General features: G+C 41.8%; 1 protein-coding gene across 1 annotated transcript in view; it reads right to left on the bottom strand.

The window, feature by feature from the left end:
- Positions 1-22,642, bottom strand: part of DENND5B (DENN domain containing 5B) — a 107,901-nt gene that overhangs the window by 40,947 nt on the left and 44,312 nt on the right. The window contains exons 2-3 of the mRNA XM_032195148.1: positions 16,380-16,489; positions 10,961-11,627 (exon numbers count right to left, since the gene is read on the bottom strand). Of these exons, the coding sequence (XP_032051039.1) occupies positions 10,961-11,627; positions 16,380-16,489 (777 nt within the window). The remainder of the gene's footprint in view (positions 1-10,960; positions 11,628-16,379; positions 16,490-22,642) is intronic.

Raw genomic sequence — 22,642 nt, 5'->3', positions numbered from 1 at the left:
GTAATATTGTGGTTCAAGTAAACATTTTGTGTGTTACCTTTTAAACTGAAATTTAATTTGATCCAGCTGGGCCACAAAAATATTTCATATTTCAGATTTTGGATAAGAGCAAATTATTTTTCAAATATACAGCTTGCAAGCTGTTAAAGACCGTGAAACCAGGTGATTTCTTCTGTATTATAGCTGCTGCTGCATTTATGGCAGCTCCCCCTAAATTTTAAAGAGCAAAAAAGTACTTAAGACCTAGCTCCTTAGGAGCCTTAACTTATTGTGAAGAAGCAGCGTATCTCATTTAACATCAGTGGCTAACAACAAGAGTACCAAAGTGAATGTTTTAAGATGACTTCAGTTTTGCACGAGGTGCACTGCACAGCCAGGAAGGGAGTTATTTGGCCCCCCAAGAAAAGACCATTCTGGGGGTCTGTGACTTCTGCTGCTCTTTGGTATTCCCAGAGAGCTGTTCCCCTCAGCCCCAGTGCACAGGCACCTCACCAGCAGCTGGCAAGCATGATTGAAGGGATGTCACTAGGGCTGCCTACAGCAGCAGGGCTCAGTGACAGCCATCATGTTCTCACCAGCTTTGGCTTCGGCAAGTAAAAGGTTTCCACCCTCTCCAAGGCTAGATGAAGATCCTAGCTAAGACCTGGGTTGTTTCCCACCTCTCCTAGTCCCTGTGTCCCGCTCTGTGAAGTGACAGAGATATGTAGCAACACTCTGGCTTTGCATCAGGCAAGAAGCCTGTCCTCCTGTAGGCCCACAACTGCTTTCATGTGGATAGCATCCCAGCCGGGCTCCTCCTGCTCCTGAACAAGCCAGCCTGACATCCTGGCAGACATCAGTGACAGCCAAAGTGCCGTCATCTGACACTGCTCGGCTTTTAGGAGGTCACTGGGAAGATGCACTTGAATAAATATGTAAATTAAAACAACAAATTGCATAACCCTTTCTCATTCTTGCTAGCAGCTCTCTGTGGAAAACCTGCCTCAATCTACAGGAGGTCAGCTGGCAGGGCAAAAACATTTTTCATCTTGTCCTGCTAATACCTAGTCACTCAGTCTTCAAACTGATTTTCCAAAACACAAGTCAGTCTCAAGGTTACACCTCAAAACCACTCCTAACTACACATCAGCCATTTACGAATCTCTCCCTTTGAAATGGTCTGCAATTATACATGTCTATTGGCTGTCTTGTTGAGGAACATTTACACAAAATCAACTTACAGAATCTACTGGTGAAGCTTGGGCATCAAAGGAATTAAGATATTATGTAAACATAACTCCTCAAGCTTTAAAAGTTAAAAAAAAAAAAATCAAATACAGAAAATAGCATATCTTAGTATGCACAAGATGACTTCAAAGGCTGTTCTGATTTACATGGTCATGTGAAAGGACAGATCTTCATGGCAGGGTTGCAAGCATTTTTTTTTTTTGCATAAGGGTGTTCAACTCTGGAAATGCATGCTCACTCCCTTTTCTTTTTTTTTTTTTTTTTAATAGTACTGACAATATTTAACATGTTCACTAGCGCATTTTGTAACTGATTTGCTACGAGGAAAGTTGTTTTCAAAAAAATGAGATGACAAAATTATTAGGCTATTTGTTACCGTTTAGCAATGCTTGTTAGTGATTAGCAGAGATAAAAACATTTACATACCCAGCAATTTTCACTGAAGAGAAGGAAATTCCCAGAAAAATAATGATTTAAGGAAAAAAAAAAAAAAGGAAATGGTTCTGTTGATATTTTTTTTAATGAAGTAAGTACTTTGTGCTTATTTTCAAGCCTGAACAAGATTAGGCACCTACTCTTAAGTTTCCCTGTAAAGCACAAGGTCTTTTTTGACAGAAATTCTTGCACCTGTCAGCATTTGAGAGAAGCTTGTGTGTTTACTGAGGGCAACCTGGAAACAAAGGATTCACCCATTTCCCCAAACCAGAAACAGAAAAAGGGAGGCAGAATAGAAGAAAAGGAAGGAGGGAAAGAATGAAAGTGGGAGGAAAAATCAGGGTATGTATAAATGGTGTGTGTTTGTGTCAAGAGAAGACCTTCCTGATCCTATCCTACCACCACTGTCAGACTTCAATAGCAATCTCCAACTGCAAGCCAGGTTTTGCTTGTGATTGATGAACGACAGCCCAGGTAGGAAAGATATTCTTTGATCCTGCTCCAGTCTTTGGAGCTGCAACAGGGGATTAGATAGCATTTGCCAGCACAGGGAAGTGTGTTTGGAGAAGCCCGTTTGATGAGCAGAGTGTGCACACTACAGCCCCATTCCCCATCTGTTTGACATCAGGAAACATCCACAAAAGATACAAAAAGTAAAAACACTGTCTGGGTGTTACCCACTAAAGGTCACAAACTCAGCGATGAAAGGCTCAAATCAAGGCAACTTCCTGAGACGTGAGAATAAATTTCCTTCCTCTTCTTTTCCTACTTCCATTGCTATTTCTCTCTTCCTTGCAGCTTTCATTTCTCCCTGCCCCCAGAGTGACAACAGCTTATACCACGGGACTGATTTTGCTTGGTGGCCATACCTGCTTCCCTCGTCCTGCCTTCTTGGGATACTTTCCCCAGCACAGGGAACACTGGCAAGCACAGTGCCTACAGCAAGTTCTTCATATTCAGAGTTAAATCTCTCATTTATAAACAGGATGTCTTCCAACAGAAACTGCTCAAGGAGGATAATCCCAGGGCAAAGCAGCCCCTGTGGCATCTATTGCAAGAGCTGCCTCTGAACTGCCGCTCAGCTGGATTTGGCACGGGTCGTTCTCTCACACTTAACCTTCCCCCGTAAGTGAAGAAGAGGGCAACAGAGCTGAGTTCAAAGAGCCTGGATTCAACCCCTTCCCCTGGCAGCATCTGCCAGGGGCCCTTGGCCAAGTCTCTACATCTCACTTCCCTGCGCAGGAAAAGTAACTGCGATGCAGGCCTGCTCCACCATGGGCCGGCAGCTCTGCTGTGCGAGTGCCATGCTACAGCCACGCTTTGTGAAGTTGTGGAAATACTCACAGGGATGACAGGATACAGTTCGATGCTTAAAGTGCAAGCCTTGAAAGATTCCTGTGCCATTATGAATCACTGTTTGGTGCTAGGGATGGAAATGGTTTCAGCTTTTGAACATCGACTCATACTAAATGTTTTTCCGACGGAGGGCAAAATTTGGCAAATATTTTGGTGTTGTTGCTAATTCTTCATAATATAATAACAGGACAGCAACCAAGCAGAATGATATTATAATAGATACTGTGCACATCAAAATATCTGTCCCAGAGAGCTCACAGTCCAAACACAAGCAGCAACTGAGAAAACAAAACAAAAGTAATCCTGCTCCTTTCATTTTACAGATTGGGTATAGAAACTCTGAGATGCTAAGCAATTCACAAAGCTCAACATAACAATTGCTTTTCCCACTGTACAAAGCAGTCTGATATCTCAAAATCCTTCCCATGCTGCAGCAAAGCAAAACAAATATTTGAGAAGGGAAAGAGACATCAATGTCTCTGTTCAGAACAGCAGAGACCTCCCTTATTCAGGCGCTTCCTCAAAACAGGTTCAAATCTTTAGTCATAAACAGAAGAGATTTCCACCTGGAGGGGCCTTCTCAGCAAATGCCCAACCACAGGATTTTTGATTATAAAGCATGTGCAAGAGCGCTCACACTCATGCACACCAGAACCTGTATTCTTGCTGTCATCAGTAAACCGTTATTTCAGTTTAATTTCATCTGCCTGCCTAACGAAAAAACAATTTGGTAGCTTTCCACCTATGTCTTGCAGTAACCATCCAGGGGTAGCACAGAAAACCTACAGCATAGCTGGAGCCTCAGCATGGAACTTCTAAATCCAGTGCAATGCTTTAAATAAAAAAAAAAAAGGAGGGTGGGGGGAAAGGCCATGCTTCCTCCTTCTTTTCCTTTTTACATCCTTTTTTTGTATAAAATTTGCAAGTACTTGGAAATATTTGAAAGGATGGGTTACCTGGACACCACTTCCTTTTCTCTACAGGTCTTTGAACATACAACAAGTATAACTGTGATTCTGCAAATCCATGTGCTCATGCGTATCCTGGAAGATGATAGCCCAAACATCCACAAAGAGTGCTTTTCCGAAAGGCAAAAAACAACTGGTGGGAAGTGTCCCTGCCCATGACAGGGGTGTGGGACTGTATGGTTTTTCAGGTCCCTTCCAACCCAAACCATTCTGTGACTCTATGATTAATAGCTTTTCCATACACTACCTCTTCAGTCAAAGTATTTGTAAAGTATAAGTAATTGCAATTCAACAGTTACTTTTTTGTAATGAAATGTGGATTAACTGAGTCAGGTACACTGGAGAAACCGGGAAATAGAAAAGAATATTTTGCTTTGAGCTCTGAGCATAAGGCAGGACCGACGCACAGCATCCCAGCCAACAATCATGAGACCTGCCTGGTGGCTTGCTGCCCTCAGATCTGCAAGGCTTATATATAGCACACCGCAGATGAAAAGGAAATCTGAAATTCACATCTGAGATAAAAATTGTTTATGAAAGCAAAGTTTTTCAAACCTGAGCTCAACAGATCCTCTGGAGCAATGCATACGAGACTTCAAAGCGCCCTGGAAGCTTCCATCTCAGACCTGACTTGTGCACTGGCAGCGGGAACGAGTGACAAGTCAGGCTGGGTGACTTTCAGGAGATGTCACATTCGCTTCAGGAAGTGCTGCCTTCAGGGAACTTCAGCAGGCCGCAGACGCGGGGCTGTAGGCAGCAGAGTCTCGGGTAAAGGACTAGGGCCTAGGACTAGGACTCTCGCCCCAGGCAGGCAGGGGTGACACGGTACATGAGTTACCAGATAAAAGCAGAGTAGCAATTTATGCAAATCTGAAAACACGTTATTTTCTTAAACAGGATGATCCAGACAAGTCTGCATCTAATTGCCTAAACTACGAATTAGCCTCTCAGACTGTGGGTCAGCATTGCCCTGAGGGGGAACGACCTAAGGCCAACATTTGCCGAGGCCAACTCTTCCCATTTTTCCCTCACTGGCAAGAACTTAATGGGAAAACGATCACCTCCACTTCAATAAACTTCCCTTTATACCGCTGATCTGTGTCAGAGCCAGCCACTAGTGGTTCAGAATAAATTTGTTTATGATCAGCTTAAGAATTATTTCACAGAAAAAACTTGAATCTGCTCTGGTTACTGGCATAGTCAAGCCTCCAAAATGGAAATATAATGGGAAATATAAAGATCAAATTTAATAAGTGGCCAAGTGATGGAGTGTGTGTGTGTGCAGTGATAAAGGCAGCCACCTATCTTCCTCTGCACTTTGTCATTAACACAAACAAGAGTGGGGCTGCAGTACAGACCTGTACTAGCTGGCTCACCTTGCTTCCAGCTGCTTTAAAAATTTTGATTTTTCAGGCAGCATCGACTTCACTAACAAACCTGAGTTAACCTGAAATTGAAAAATGTTTTTGCCTTTTCACCAAAGGTAAAAGCCAAGAGGGTGTTTAGTTCTTTGGATGCAATTACTCATCTCCTTTCTGGGGCAGCAAGCACTTCAGTCTCCCATGACTGTGGTGATGTTGAGGTCCTAAATGCGGATTAGAACCAATCCACATAAATTTCCCCACGTAAATTGTTTAGCATTAGATCTGCAGTGGGTTTCAATACGTTTTGAAGAATGTCAGTGTGGAGTGCAACTGCTTAAATGAGGAACAGTGGAGAACAAAGATTTTCTGCATAATTATTTGGTGTAACAATGCTTTAACAGGCAAACACATCATGCATATATTCATTTCAAAAAGTCTCTCCCAAAACAGACTTCGTTAGAATGATCTTTCAGACACAATCTTTTTCTAGGGCACGACTATACAGAAGCATATATATAAGCCATTTGTATTATAATGCCTAAGATTAAAAAAAGTAATGCAAAGAATGCTTCAATCTTTGAGGAGCAATTACTCAAACCCTTTGAAAAACAACTTGGGAAATACTCAAAATTATAATGCCTAGAAACAGCCTAAGCTGTAAGAAGTTTATCTTTGTCTCATCCGTGTTCCCTCTCGTGTTTAAATCCCTAGAAAGGCAGGCATAAAGAACAGATTGCCGAGGTTGTCGCAGAGCCTGCAATTTAATTCATCTCTCTCCAGCAGACATCTCACGCCAGTAGCATTTTGTTACCGATCCTTGGGAAATTGGAGCAGCTATCACCGAGTGTTATTAACTTGGACACTGCTGGAAGCCTGGACATTCACAATACCATTACATCGCCACAGTCGCATGGGAAAGCTGTGCTCTGAATGAAATAAAGGGCACTTGCAAGAGTATTAATTTTTAAGATTGAATAAACTACAATAAAACTACAACAGCAATTCTGTTCCACAAACGTCTGTAAGCCCCAAGCTTATACAATATTAACTGTGTGCTACACCATGTGCCTTGTTTAGTAATAAGTATGACTCTTTGTATCAGCTTTCCCCATTTTATTGAGAATCTTGAGGTCTCTTGAAAGTCATAGGAATGCATCATAATCCAGGCTTTACGTTTTAGAGGATGAGGTTTATAGGACTGCAATACAAAGACTGCACCCTGAAGAACTGTGGAGAAAAATACCTAATCCCTCCCCTTGGTTTTTAAAGGCCTGATGTTAAAATCTGGCACTATTTAAACTTAAAACTATTTTCCACATCCAAGCAGCTGTAGCCTGAGGCCACAGGAGTTCTCCTCCCAGTGCATTCAGGTACAGCTCTCTGCATCACCTGTGCAGGCCAAATCTGGCACTTCCAGACATTTGTTACATCTACCTACCAAAAATAACTTTGATTAAGCCCCTGGAACCCTACGCTGTCTCCAGGAGAAGTAAGGACCCATTTCTTCAGTCCTGCCATTGAGGGGACAAGCACAGGTCTCTGTTAATTACCAGCTGGCCTCTCTTTGTTCGAGTTTTGCCCTAACACTGCCACAGCCCAGCACCCTGTTCACAAGCTGCACAGACATTTCACATCTTCAGACTGAAATACTTGGGCCGTAGTGGCTTTTGCTGTAGAAGGCACAATCATCCACGCCAGTAGTTCCCAAACTGTGGTTTGTAAAGCCACAGCAAGAGCTCTGCAGCACCAGACTGCTTCCAAGTTTAAACCACAAGTCCAAGACAAATTGAGGATTAAGGTAGCTGCCTGCAGTCCAGAAAGTTTGGGAACCAAGGAGCTTAAGAGAATGAGCCCATCATTCCCTAATGGTAATCTCTCCACCCTTCTGCTCCACTGCCACAGCTGCAAAGGGAAATTACAGCTCGCTGCAATCCCTTCTTTTGCGCAAGGGATGGGATCCAGGTCATATACCCATAAAATACCACAAACAGAGCAAATAGATACCAAAAGCTGACTGCAGCAGCCACAGTACATATAGTTACCAATTGGTCCTGTCCCCACTGTAAAGCTGGGCTGCATGCTGTCACATCATGCTGGGAATGTGTCCTGGGCAAGCTGGGGAAAGTCATCCAGCACCCTCACCTCCTCATTTAGTTGGATGCCTTTGTTCAGGCTGCTGGAAATAGTATTCCTCAGCTACATGGTTCAAAATAAACTTTTTCATCATTAACTCCTAATCCACTTGGGAAAACAAACAAACAAACAAACAAAAACAAACAAACAAAAAACCAACCAACCAAACAAACAAACAAAAACACTCCAGAGCAGCCAGTACCATTTCCACATAACCTTCCTGCTAGCCCTTTGCTATTGTTACCACCATCTCTGTCAGCAAACAGGAGCACCTTTACTTTGCTACCACCCTTTCCACAGGGAGACCACTGCCCATGCCTGCTTATAAAGCCTGGAGTTAAAGCCACCAGAGCTTGGAGCTTTGGCCATTTTGCTCCCACTATTTGCAGTTTTCATAGCTCTCTCTTTCCTGGCCTTGAAATGTAATCAGCCATTAGAAAGCAGATGTTTAGTGAGGAGTTTAAGGGTCTCAGCAGACAGCCAGCAGGCTTATTTGACAGTCAGGGCTGCGTAACAATTCGCATTTGCACTAAACTTTCTAAAAAGTAGTCTTTATTCTTTAAAAAAAGACCACATTTCTTGGCAAGCTTGAATGAAAAGCTTCCTTCCAACGAGGCTAGGGGAACTACAAGAAAGTAATTTTACTTTTTCTACATATGTTGTTAGCAGCTCCCTCACTGAAATAGCTTGCTGAGCTGCAGCAGGCTTTGGGCCACTGCTCTGATGCCTTGAGTGTTGTACTGCAGCACTTCAGTGCACTCTGACTTTGGGTTAATAATGCTATCTTGCTTGAAATTGCACCCCGTGGACACACAACTATCTTCTACTAATCTCTTGTTGAATTTGGGAAGGCTGCAGCAAAGCCCAGACCACTGGCAACACAGCCCAGCAAGTACATCCTCTTTAAAGCAGAAAGGGTGAAGAGGACAAATTTGCAATTCTATCTCATTCATTATTTTGGAAAGAGAGTTGCAGAAGCCAAAAACTTCTTTTCATCTTCTGCCTTGAAAGAACTTGGGGTTAAGAAAGCGTTTCTCCCTGATGCACCTGAAAGCTTAGAGAATAGATTTCAGTAATATCTAGGCTAGTCATATCACAAAAAGGAAGAGCTGTTTTGCTTTCTCTTTCAGGAATCACAAGAATGACATTTGAAAGAAGTTGCAGTGCACGAGCCAAGCACTCAGCTATCAGGCTATGCCAAAACTGCAGCTTTGCACTTGACCTCCACTCCGCATGCCTCACCTCTGGGAACCAGCATTACAATGCTATTTACATAATCACAGTGTTTCCCTAACACAACTCCCTGGCTGCTTTTCCCTGTGCTCCATCAAGATGTGTCTGTATTGGATAGGGAGGTAAAGGTCGTGTCAAGGATAGCTCTCAGCTTGCCAGTAGAGGGAGAGGATAAAAGATCCAGATTTTGGAGGGTGGAGAGGATTAATGCTCACTATCTCATTTACCCTTTAAAACAAAAACAAAACAAAACAAAAAAACCAACCAACCAAACAAAAAAAAACAGCAAAACAATCCCCAGTGAAAACAAAAACAAGTAAACCCTTACATTATACCAAATGATTGGAAGATAACAACACTCATTTATCTAACTTCAGGGGGCACTCTGAAAATTGAGTCAAAAACATGGTTTTGACTCAAATCAGTGGATATTCTGTATCTGTCTCAAGGACTATTACAAACGTACTGCACACTCAGCTGCTATCCACCTGCACAGAATATTACTTAAACACAATCTGATAAACTATATATTTTATTTTTTTGGCCCATACTACTAGCTTACAATAAAAACTTCCAGTTTTCAGTGAGTCCACGACCAAGGACCTGGGTGGGAATGATGAGCAGGGATGGGGAGGCATTTCAGAAGTGCAGCTGTTTCATATTGAACCCCGTCGTCAGGTAGCAGAGGCAGCACAAATCAAACGGAGGAAGAAAGGGGTAAGCATCCATGCACAGAAGCAGAAGGGAGGGGAGAAGCAGCCTAATCAAAACTAACAGCAGGATTTCTGCTCACACTTCAAACCAAGAGCAGCTAAAGCCCTTCATTTCTGGTTCTTGAAAGCAAACCCCTGGAGTCTGTGTGGAGAAGTGCTCCACAAAGAACTGACAGCCCTTTGAATTCAGCCACTTGCAGCAGAACTAGCCTCCTTCCGCCTCCCCCAACATTTTTCCATTCTCAGTCCTTTATTCATTGGTATTACTATTACACGCTTACTGACCTTTTCATTTATACGACAAACCCGAGCATTCACTTCTGGAGCCTGAGGTTCATTATCCATACTTATTTTAGGCAACTACCCATCCTACATTCTTTTCAATTTCAAGCTCTCTGGTTCTTGAGATGTTGCTTGAACCATATCTCTTGAGAAGTCTAGGTATTCAGCATCTTTTCTCCTTTTTGTTTGAAATTATGCATACCTCTTGGCTTCATATGGCTCATCTTAGTTGGACCAAACACTTCTCCTCTCCCCAGCCAAATGTTTTTCTCTGAAACATGTTTTACTATTTTAGCATTACAGAAACAACTTGGGAACCCAAATAATTTGGGCAAGCATCCAGTAAAACTTAGAGGAACCTCAAAAAAGCCTGGACAACCCCTTGAAAGTCATCAGGAAACTGGAAGTTGCTTTGTTATGCACTCTGGTGCATTGCAACAGTCGCAGTGCATAAGTTTTAGCTCTTGGGCCAGACTCACAACCACCATACAGGAAACAGTAGTAGGGGGGTAAAACCTCAGAGCATGCCCAGCACTAACTAAAGCTTCCCAAAATTTGTAGCAGAATATCACAGAAAGAAAAGCCAGATTTTCCAAAGCGTGCTGGCATACTTCAGTGTGGACAGGCTTTGTGCAAGGAACTTCTGCCAGCACAGCTACCCTTTGCCAACTGTAGTCTTAAGTGTCTTGAAAAGAAGCACCAGCACCCTTGTCAGAAAATATTTCCAGCAGGACTGTGAAGGGATGCCTCTATCTCCACTCAGTTCCAACCCAGCATTAAACCTTGAGCCTTTAAGTGCTAAAAAGCTATCAGTGCTTAAACCAGAACATACCTCATCACACAGGGGAAAAAGAAAAGCTCACTAAATTTCCATATGCTGCTAAAAGTTCAAAACGAAAGCAGCACGAGTGTTTTCTGTAAGATGTATTGCTTTCTGATGGTATTTTTGCAGAAGATAGGATTAGTTTCATGCTGTCTTGCAGCGTGATCAAGGGCTATGTAAGGATGATAATTAAGTGAATTCTATTGCTAGCTGTCGCAAGTGATAAATACGATGCATAATTAAACAAGCGGCACCTAGACTGCCTGGAGGAAACAATTATTTAGTGCTTTCATTAGGACAGACTCATTTCTCTCGCATTTTTTTTCATTATGTACTTGTGTTTAACAAATCTGCTGAAAACGAGCAGCTTCATATTAACTCTTGTGGTGGGGGCAGACCCCCGTGTGTCACCGGACGAGTGCCCACCTTGCGAATACAGGAGAATCTGCATCTCCAGCAGCACACAGGTGAAAACCTGGACCAGGTTCTCCAGACCCAGCAGCTCGAAGACCTCCCGCAGCGGGTAGTCGGAGAGGGGCAGCTCGTTGGGCCCAGGTCGTTGGCAAATGATGGGCTCGTAAACCCCATAAAACTTCAGCGACCTGCCCGGGGGAGGCAGGGGCACCTCGTACAGGATGTTGTGGATGTAGCTCTCCAGGGGCAGCGGCGGCGGCTGCTGGGAGGTGACCGCCTTGTAGAGCTGGACCAGGAACTTCTTGCAGGCTTGCATGAAGGGCAGAGGGGTGATGAGGCATATGCATTTGGAGACGTACAGTGTGTCCCTGCTGATGTCATAGGAGTTGTACCGCTGGAGCTTGGCGAGGGAAGTGGCATCACCCTCGTCGATGCTGCTGGCCAGGGAGTCCATGCTGCAGGAGGACGAGGCGCAGACGCTGCTGTATTGCTCTGCATTGTGCATCTGGTACAGCGTCTGCATGGCTGTGCAGATCTGCTTGCTTGTGACCTCCTCGTAGAACGTGAGCACAAACCCGTACGTACGAGAGCCATCTTCTCTAGTGATTATGAACGAATGCAGCTGCGGATCTCTGTTATCGGCCTGCGTCCTGAAAGACAGCCCTTTGGGCATACACAGCTGAGGAAAAGAGAAAAGAAACAGATAAGGTTATCTAAGCTATGATTTTATTTTGTTACTTTTGCTTTACGGGTACATTCTTGTTTTCTATTGCATCATAACAAGCTGTTTGCCATTACACACAATCCTGAAAAAAACATCTATGAAAAAAAAATAAATTTTGATTTATCACTCAGCAAAATATTTTGCAGTGATTGTAACACTTGTGGGTGTTTCTTTGGGACATAGCCTTGGTGATAACTTGAGGCATTTTTCCAGGCATTCCTCAGGAATTCTATCAGCCATCTAATACAAAATAACATGTATCCAGCAAAACATGTTTGTACATCAGCATGAAACTCCTCATATTCTGACCAAACCAGTGTGATTACAAACAAAGAATAAAAGCTTTCTTTGTGTCTTCTATCTGAAGGAAAGAAAAAAAAAAAAAAGGAGAGGCAATAGGGAGACCCTTCAAAGCACTCCTGCTGTTCCAACTTGCTCTTCCACTCAACTGAGTGCCTCCCCTAATGTCTTATCCTGACCAGGAGTAATTTCTTCAGATGGCAGAAAAGGTCAAGAGAAGTAATAACGTGTGTTCTACCACATCCCACCCTGAACTTTACCTGTGCACCTTGCACAGACCACTCAACAACCTGATAAAGCTGCTACCCGCCCAGCTGGCATTCAGACAGGTGGTCCAGACCCACTTCACAGCATGCTAGCAAACCCTTAAGTTATCTAGGACAGCTCCCATGTATTGTCCTAAAAGTTAATGTAAAGGGTAATAAGTGGCCTGGGGTTGGTAGGATTTAATTCAATTGATGGCTTTGCTGACATATGTAATTGCAGCTTGAACCACTTTTAACAACGTCCACATTTTCATACAAAAAGCTTATAGTTTTTACTGAGGCGTTAACAGCAGTACCAAAATCCTTCAATAAAGAAGTAAAAACCCTTTGTTTTACACTTTATTTATTCTGCACAATAAATATCTCAACTCCATTTTTCAGCAGACTTGCTTAATAAAATTCTATTTCTAGAACGTAGACTTCCAGCAGTGTCTATAGCCTTATCAAATCCGATCAGTCTGAAATCACAGGTTTTGATCTCAGCTCTATCGGGCAAATTTTCTTTGCTTTACAAAAAAAAAGTAAAATACTTGGGTAAGCAAATTATACGTATGGGTGGGTTGCAGAATTGATAAGCACCAGGAAAGTTCACACTAACTGAAACAATTTCAGATGGCTGGGTTAAATAAATTTTCTTTGAGTCTTAAATATTATTCCCTCCTCCCTTGTATGCCCACTTCATACTCACAAAGGGACCCATCTATTAAGTTTCCACTGTAGCCCAGCATGTGCAGAATATCAGTATTTTAAGTCCCTGGCTGCAAACCCTGGCAAAGAGACTGCTGGGTTCGACCTCCAACAAGGCATAGGAAAAGGCAGAGGAAAAAACAAGATGGGAGAGCACTGCGGCAGGGAAATGACCAAGAGCCTCTGAAGCTGCTAAGATCAATGGGAAGGGCCAATGATCATTTTCAAGTGATGCAGCAAGCTTCATGTTTGCAGTTAATGCATGAAAACTTTCATCTTAGTGCCTTGGACATCAGTGACTCCATCACGTCTGTGTTTGCCACATGCACCACAGGAGAGCATTAGGGAAAAGCTAATTTTGGAGGTGCTGGGGGTTTGAAAGCTCTGTGTCCTGGTAAAGCTGGCTGACGGGTACTAAAAAGGCAGTCAGTCATCTTTTCTGCATCTGCGTACAGCCACAGAAAACTATCCAAGATTACTGATCAAAGGATAAGACCTTGGTTTTCAGAGCACTTTACTATTTACAAGAATATTTAAACATATCTACCAGTGGGAAAATGTGGAATTAAATCATACTTGCAATAAGGCTTATAATCAACACGGTTTGTAAAAACAAAAGGAAGCTGCACAAAGCAGGACAAAAAGACGTCAATTAATCAATACCCCCATCTCTAGAAGTGATGAGGAAATGCTTTTTTTCTTTTTCTTTTTTCCCCAAACACAGGTGCAGGACACACACTGTAATCCCTCCCTCCAGCCGGCCTTCACCAGATTCAGATGTTTCTAAACCAAAGGCTCCCCCTGGTCCACTGCCATCAGCGTGGGTTCACATATTCTTCCTTAGATTCTCTATTTCATGTTTTGAGCCCCTCTATATTTTTCACTCTCACAGCGTGCTATGGCAGTAAGTATTGCATCTATGCTTACTGCTGTGTGGGTGAGGGATGCTTTTCTTTTTTAAAACCTGCTCCTTCAAATTATGCTGAGTAGCCTTTATTTTATTTCAGTATGTGAAATCCTAAATAGATGATACTTCCTTGGACTCTAGGAATATATGCAATTATTTACATACCTTGATGAACCAGAGGACTAAAATTGGGAGTATTATTTCCTAAAAAAAAAGATCACTTTCCTCTACAGAGACATTCAGCTTGGTATGACAGATGACTTGCAGAATGGCTACAGAAGACAGTATGTGACATTAGGCAGGGACAATCACTGAAAGCACTGGGGGGAAGAAATATTTCCCTATTAAACAGAACTCTGCATACTTTGAAAGGGAGAGAAAACATGACTTGTAGGCAGAGTGATTTCTCAGGACTTCAGGGGGTTACTTTTAAAGCGACAGGATGGTTTCAGAAGGCAATTGAAATTCCCTAGGCATCCAACAGTGCTGAGTTCTCACAAGTTAACCTTCAAGGATTTATGCATTTTCTTCTCTGAGGAAAATTGCTTCTGGAAACTCACATAAAGCAAACACATAGGCAGAACTAATACGGCAAGGCAAGATCAGAAAGGCCAATAATTGCCTCAAGGGACTCTGTGGAGGTGGATATTACTTTAAATGATGTTTCAGATCAAAACAATAAAGAAGTTTTCCAAAAGATGATTTAAAAGACCATTAAATACTGCTGCTGTTAGTAAATGCTTTTTTTTTTTTCTTTCCTCCAAAGACATTACAAATGAAAGATGTGTTCTTCAGCTATTTGATTTCAGCTGAATGCAGCTCGCTCAATTATTTTATTTTAATAGGTCTCTTGCTGGTTTGGGTATTCCATTTTTGTCTGATAATATGATCACAATTCATGAATACTAGATGTTTTCAAACGTAATGTGGGGGACAGATAATGCAGCAATTCCAGTTATTGCCTCTTTCTGCCACATTCCTGCCGCACACCCCCATCACTCCGCCTCTTCTGAACACCCCTAATTCAGAGGCAGAACTAAAAAGCAGAAGCAGCCTCTGCAGTTGAGTTATTATCATCTTAACTGTGCTTGTCAAGCATCGTTCTGATTCTTTTGTGCCTATTATATAGACAAAGTATTGTGGAGACCAACCCAAATATTGCACCATCTCCATCAGTGCACATTTGGAAGCAGAGAACAGAAATTCCCAGCTGTCAGCGGGCAGAGTGACTGATACTGGCATCAGGCTCATCTCTGCCTTTCTGTGCGTGACTGCAGTGCCACACTGTCAGCTCTCAGTGTCATTGCTACCTCCAGCTCCTGTGTTTTCATGTTGAATATTTGGCACAATGCTAAAAAATAAAAAATAAGATAAATTCAGCAGTAAGGGAGATGATCTTTGGAGATTTCCAGACCTTCACGATTGCAGGAAAATTTCAAACTGTGAACTAAATGTAATTCAGGCTGTATTTTCAAAAGCCATTTATTTATTTATTTATTTATTTTTAATGTGTTCCCCATGTCTCCATCAGCCTGAGGGCCATGAGATTCTCCTGATCCTGATCTCATCTCTGCGTCATAAGCAGAGGTTAGTTCTGATTTGCAATAGCTCGTATGCAGTCCTACCTTCCTCAAGTGTGAGGCACATTTGAACTAGATTAGGGGGAAGGGGCTCCTTAATTTTCTAATTTTGAGTTAGACCCAATAGGCAGTTTTGAAGATAGCTAGAATTGGTAATACTGCTTTAATGATATTATTACAATTGTTTACTTTTAAATCACAAAACAAATAGCTTTTTCTATGCTAGAAAGCGTATCTTAAACAACAATAGTCTGTTGTCTTTGTCAAGAATAATAATAAACACTCTGGTGATTTTGGCAACATCCTGTGAATATCAACTTTTTGGGAAAGTTTCCAGTGGTCTTTTAATTCTCATTGCCCCTGTATAAATTTCCAGAAGCTGTTTTCTCCTCTCTTACCCAGTCATGAGATTTAGCCACACCGTCAGACTTGCAAATTCAGCTGAGAAGAAAGAGAGATACAGAGGACGCATTGTTGTCGAGGTACCATTAAAAGTGATCACCTAACAAAAGCTGTGGTTTAGGCAAGTTCAACCTTCTGAGTAAAGAGACCTTGTGACGTGCAGCATCAAGATTTTTGTTGTACTCAAAAATTTCACATAAATATTAGTCTCTCAGGAATTCTTGGATTTGCCTCCTTCCCACCTGATGTGTATCCTGGGTGACTGCGACCTCCTCAGTCAGCCACTGAGACAGTGGTTAGACTTGTTTCATCACATAGCATATTTAATTAGAAGTAATCAGGTAAATACAGCATCTTATTTTTGTTTTGCTTGAAAGCACTGTGTATTTTCACAATATCTCCTCCTCTGCAGCAGTTCAACCAGCATACATATTTGGTGCATTTAGTCCCAGCAAAAGCTCCCTGTGCACCATATCACGAGCACAGGTTGTAAACAACCCAGGAATCATTTTCAACTTGAAGTTGGCAGGAAACAACAGATCAAGAAGGGAATTTCTCTACCTACCATGTTGACTGCATCCTGGTCAAAGGGGTTCCACTCAATGTTCTGAGGATAATGGGCCAAAACCTTGGACTTGAAGGTTCTTCTTAAGGGACTCTGGTCAAAATTCTCTCCTGCAACAAGTGAAAAAATAACGTCACAACAGTGAGCCTTCTGAGAGAGCTGGCCTGGGCAGCTTTCATTCACTTCATTCTTTATTTATTTATTTAGGTGAAATCTGACATGCATTTTCCCAACAGATGTACCGCTTCTGAAAGAGAATCAAAGATGCACACTCAGCCTAACCTTAACCTTCTTCCCTTAAAATCTTAGCACAGTTGCAATGCAGCTTCCAGCTGAGTATTTTCTGCATGAAAATTTATCATTAAGAGAAAAAATACTGATGGAGTTTTATGGAAAAAGACCCTGTAATCAACTGGATTTCCATAATCTCCATATTTCTCTGTAGCTTCAATAGTGAGATAGGGCTTTACTTAGATGCTGAAAGAGCTCTCTATCTCAAGTTTGTACAAAATGGTCAATAAAAAGTACAAGCACCTCTCAGTTATTACAAATTATTTAAGGATTCATTACAGATTATGTTTTATATCCCAAGTTCTGCACAAAGATTAAACTTTTATTTTTCCTATGTCAGATTTCAAGGACAGATGTTTTCCACGCAGAGAAGAATGAAATTAGACTTCAAGCAGAAACACATCCAGTTATCAGCATACAACGAGTGTATTTCAAAGGGATATTGCCAGTGGAGTTTCTATCATTGGAAATTCTACGGTATGCAACACAGTGATCAAAAGAGAAAGTACTTAAAAATTGGTGAATTTTACTAAAATATACTGCCTTCCTCGCCCATGTAGTAGGTTACTAATTTAAGGCTTCTTGCTTTAAAGACTAACAGGTGGGACTTTCCTCTTCAGTTCCTTTTTCATATGAGAGGAGAAAGGGATGAAGGCCCTAAGTTCAAAATGTTAAAGATGTCCAAAGCTTACTCTGCACTCAGAGGCTGCCTTTGAGACTTTTTAGTGTTACTTAGATACTTTAAAAATATATTGCTACTGAAATAGAATATAATTTCTTTAAGAATATAAATATTTTAATCTCTTATTTTTTTAAAGTATAAAGAGAAATATGTTTTCTTAGATGAGAAATTATTTTGGATGAAAAACCATTTGATTACTTGGCAAGCTGTAAAAGCAAGCCCCTGTTCCTGCAGAAACGAGTCCCTAACCTCACTAACCTTTCTCTCAAGGCAAAGTGGACTGTGGGAGTGTAATTTGTGCCTGTTGAGCTGCATATGACAACACAACATTTACACAGCTAACAGCCTCTAAATGATGTTGCAAAATTCATAGCTGAGCAGTTACCCTAAGGTTACTGAGGCCCCAGGCATTTAACACATGCCCTTTGCTCCTTGCAAATCACAGGCTACACAATCATTTGGCTCACAGTGGACTATTTTATTACTTTTTATACAGGAAACCTATGAATCAGTATTAGTACATGGAAATTTCTGTACAAACTGATACTTGCAAACAGAGTTTCTCAGGCTTTCCCTTGCAGAGCTTAGGATCTGCAAGTAATTGAAGGGAACGTGTGAGAGAAATACACAGTTGCAATTCACAAGGCAATAATTATCCCAGCAAAGTTTTAGGAGGGTTGTAAACCAGTTGCTGCATAAAATACTGCCTTAAAAAAAAAAAAAAAAAAAAAAAAAAAAAAAAAAAAAAAGAAAGAAAACACTACATGGATTTATTTTTTTTTTCCAGAGGGGGGAAATAAAAATGGTTAATGAGATTAATGAGTGCATAGAAACCTTTAGCACATCCTGAATACAGAAGGCAGAGCCCACAATGCAGTGGCACACTCTCTTTGCTGCCCTGCCACAGCAGCATTATTTGCATGCAGCCAGGTGGAGGAAGAGGAGGCAAAGGTCGGGGATTTCTTGCACCAAAACCAGCCTTCTGCTGGGTCACATGTGGTCGGGCAGAAACTCCTCGAGATGTGTGACTCAGCTGTGCTGGGGCTACACCTTGCCCTGCTGTAAAAGCTGCCCTGCCAGGTGAGCTCCAGAGCTAGCTCTGTCTCCAGCTCGCTTCACTGCATGCAAAGAATGGGTTTCAAATCTTTCCCTTCCAAAGACCTCTTTTTGATTTTAAGGATATGGGTATTTTTATACATTGCTCATTTTTAATGTGACTTAGGGCATGTTCCTGCATTTTTATTTTTTTTTTCTAGTGTTGTTTCACTTTATTTTGGTGGATAAATGTGGGGAAAAAATAAGCTTCTACAAGGATATTTAGTGCCTGGGAGGAGAAAAGCTCCAAGATGATGCGGTGCTGTGTGTTTCCTGGGGCAGGAGAAACTGCAAATGGAAAGATGTGAGGAGTTCTGGTGGGGGAGTCCAGCCTGCTTCTCAAATTGCTCAAGGCAACCCCAAAAATCCAGCAAAAGTGCATGCATCATAGAAATGAAGAAAACTGGAGGTTTCAGCTAAATTGGGTCATATCAAAAAAACACACCAGTGTTTAGCTCACTAGTTCATCATATTTTTCAAGCAGGACAAGGCTTGCTGCTAGCTTCTGTGGCATTCTAGAGCAAAAACTTTGCAAAGATCCTGCTGTTACAAGGCCATATGAATCAACTAGACAAAAAACAGGGTATTTCTCAATTAAATGTCAGTAGAATAACCTCTTATTTTGGTCCAGAAGTTCTTTGCTGAGGCACTAAAGTAAAAGATACAATGCTATCCACCGATTTCTGAAGTTGCATAGATAAAAACCCCAACAAGGAAAGCCAGCAAAAATTCTGTGTCCAGTTATGCACCTAAACATATTTGGCAACATTTTTCTTCATACTATCAAAGAGTAATTAAAGTGCTTGCTTATCCAAATAAATATGCATGAGGTTATTTCCTAATTAGATCTTCAATCTTCCTCGCATCTGACGCTGTTTATCTTACAGCTGTGAATTAGCAGCAAGGCAGGCATTTGATGCTAAATTCATTTGGGTGCTTCTGCTGGAACTTTGAAGAGCACATAGACAACTTGGTCAAGATCTCCGCTGTTAACAGAAAGTGACCACTGCAGTCCACGTTTCTTTAAAGGTTCCCCTTCTGATGACTAAAAATGTTAGTGAAGTAACCTAACTAACTGATGCTATTTACACAACCTGTGAGGTTCAGAGACAGTTCACAGGCTGAACCCATTGCAGGTTCTCGGAGGGTACACAATTGTACAGGTGTTACAAAAACACCTTTTGCTTGAAAAACAAGCCACAGTCAAGAACCAGCTGGACAATTAATCAATTATTAGCACGTGCCTGCAAATGGAAGTCCAGTAGCATTGCACAGCAAGGACATCACTTACTGTTTCTATCACTTGGTCTCATACAGAGGCACCACAGAAATTGGGGCAGGCTCTGCCCGGGCTCCCTGCTTGTGGGGCACACTCAGGAGGGCCCTGCTTCCAGCACACCAACGTCGTGTGACACCTTGGGGACACAGCTCTGCACCCTGAGACCCAGTGTGACACCAAACCACCTGGCTGTCACCTAAATGGGTTCCATATGTGCACAGGAACAGAGCACTGGGGTCTTGGTTTGATGGTCTCTACAAGTTGGGCAATGAGGTTTGTGTTGGAGGAGAGGGCAGCTGCTGCATGGTGCCTGATGCCACCTCACATTTAAGTGTCCTCTGACAGGAGAGCAGCACTAGTGGGCTGTGGAAGCACATCAGATCGCTCAGAGAGCTTTGCAGGGTAAACCTGGAAGGCTCCTGCACTAGAAGACACTCTCCTCTCCCAGTCCGGTGACTCATTGACCAATCCCACCAGATAAAGCTGTACTTATTTCCACATTAGACCAAAAATTACATCACCGGGGAACTGAGAGTGGGGAAGCCCTTGACCTTTTTCTGTTCTTGTTATTGAACATCCTTTGTCTCATTTTCCCTATAAACCTCCCTGCTTATTTGACAGGCAGTACTCTAGTGTCACCTGGAGCAATTGGAAAAGATTAAGTTGCATTTGCCAGTAAACCATGGTAAATGTGATAAACTGAGGGTTTCAATCAGGTTTTGGAGATAACCAATAATTTATATGCTGCTGCAAATACTTGTACCATTGTTTAGATGTCAGACATGTCTAAAACATTCTGTTTGCGAAGCATAAACGTTATTTTTAAAAATCTGGCTTTCCAAAACCAGCAGTAACAGTCTTCTAGTAGGCTGACAACTTGGATTCATTTTACCCAGCAAAGTAAATGGCACAAATAACTTACCTTTGTAGAGTCTCAGAGTTTGCATTTTGCTACTAGAGATTATTTTTTTTTAATTTAAATAAATGATCAAATACACACAAGGAACGATTTTCTCAATCATTGAACACAAGCCAGAAGAGAAGAGCCAACAGAGCACACCAGAGGGAATCAATCGGTTATTAGTTCGAAGGGACACGACACTGCACCCTCCATACAAAGCTGCTCCCAGGAAGCCAGACAGGTTAAACTTTCGAAGGAGACAGATAATTTTGGACAGAAACAGTAGAAGGGTTTGACAGAAAGCAGCCTGCATGTCAGAGTGAAGTGCCGTCGTGTGGCCAGACCACCAGACAGCACCCGGCTCTCACCCACACGAGATGAGAGGCGTGGACCACGCTGACAAGGGGCTGGAGGAGACCCACAGGGAGGAAAACCTTCTTGGCAAACATGGAAGGGACCTGGACTGAAGGGTACATTATAGGATCTACTGTCACCTTGCTCAGTTCTGAACTTAGGAGGCACATATAGCAAATAACTTTTTTTTTTTTTTTAGCTGCTACTGTAGGCAAACAGTGAATTTTCATTAAATCTACTACACTCTTAAATGCATGCTTGCTAGCTTCCAAAAGAGGATTAGCAAGGTACATTAAAAATGAAGCAAGTATCAAATGTAAATTGAATCCATATTCTAAAATATTAATGGCCAGATAACAGTACTGTGAGTACTGACAGTAACACCGTATTTGATGTGTGGGACACATTCATGTGAACTGCACATCTCATAGGGTAAGCTCCCTTCCGGAGGCAAGTTAAAAAGTTGGCTTTGAGTCAAATCCTTTCAATTTCTGTGTATTTTCAAAAAAAAAAAAACATTCAAGTATTTTTCAAAATTGTGTAAAATGTGTCAGACTTAAGTTCAGTTTCAAGTGGATACCACATCTTATGCAATGGTACTTTAAGAAAGCTTGTGCTTTCCCTTAAAGGCACTCATTTCTATAGGGCATTTAGTTTCAAAATAAAAGTAAATGCTGAAGCAATGGATGCTAATGTCATCTCAAAGTGAGAAGATTTCTCAAAATTAGAAAATAAGCATCTTTATGTTTCGGGTGAAGGATGAAATTACTAGGGAAATGCAGCTGCAGTTGCGAGGTTGTCAGCCATGATAGCTTTCATATGAGTGATCATATTTAAAAATTTAGTGATGTTAAGGTTTCAAATAGATCTGTATTAATTATCACAGCTACAGAGGCATACAAAAATACATACTAAATAGGCAAAGGCATCCTCTACCCACACCCTCTGGTCCAGGGAATGCCAGCTATCTGCCGGTCCTTACAGGCTCTGGAACGTAGACAGGAATGTTTGTGACTACCAAAATAAAAATATCTTTTATTCCTTTAGAGGAACATACTGGGAACACGAATGTACACAGTTCTGTGGATCATGGTCACAACCTCTTTGATAGCTATTTCTAATTAAAAGTGTTCAGCACATCCAGCTATGTTATTTCCCTGCAGGCTGAACTTTGTTAAGCTTATTGGATAACTGTGTGAGCCTGCATGAGAAGCTAGAAATATACAGCATGCAAGTGGGGACAACACAGAGACAGGAATAATGCCTGGCTGTTGATTGTTGGGTTCAGGAACTGGTTACTTGGAGCAGCACACAAATTGAGCTCTGCTGCACCTTTATGCCAAAGCAGCAGTAGTTAGCTACTCAGCATTCAAGGACATGAACTCAAAGAGGCATCATCTCCTACCGCATATTCTCATAATCTTATGGTGGAAGAGGGAAATGATAGGAAGGGGGGGACTGGGACAGGGCAGAATAAGCAGTTTTTGTTCTAAAATTTTGAAGTCTGAGTTTATTCAGCAGTAAACTGTTGTCTGTGAGATGGTGGTGGCTTTACCTATCTATTTTGGAGTTATGGTGTGAGCAGGGACTAACCTACCTAGTAAAACTCCTGCATGTCAGTATTTAGAGGAATTGACTGATATTTAAGCTTGAAGGCATAG

Source organism: Aythya fuligula, chromosome 1 (genome assembly GCF_009819795.1).
Source record: "Aythya fuligula isolate bAytFul2 chromosome 1, bAytFul2.pri, whole genome shotgun sequence".
NCBI lineage: Eukaryota > Metazoa > Chordata > Aves > Anseriformes > Anatidae > Aythya > Aythya fuligula.
The sequence above is the reverse complement of the archived record's forward strand: the minus strand, read 5'-3'. Positions and strand labels throughout refer to the sequence as shown.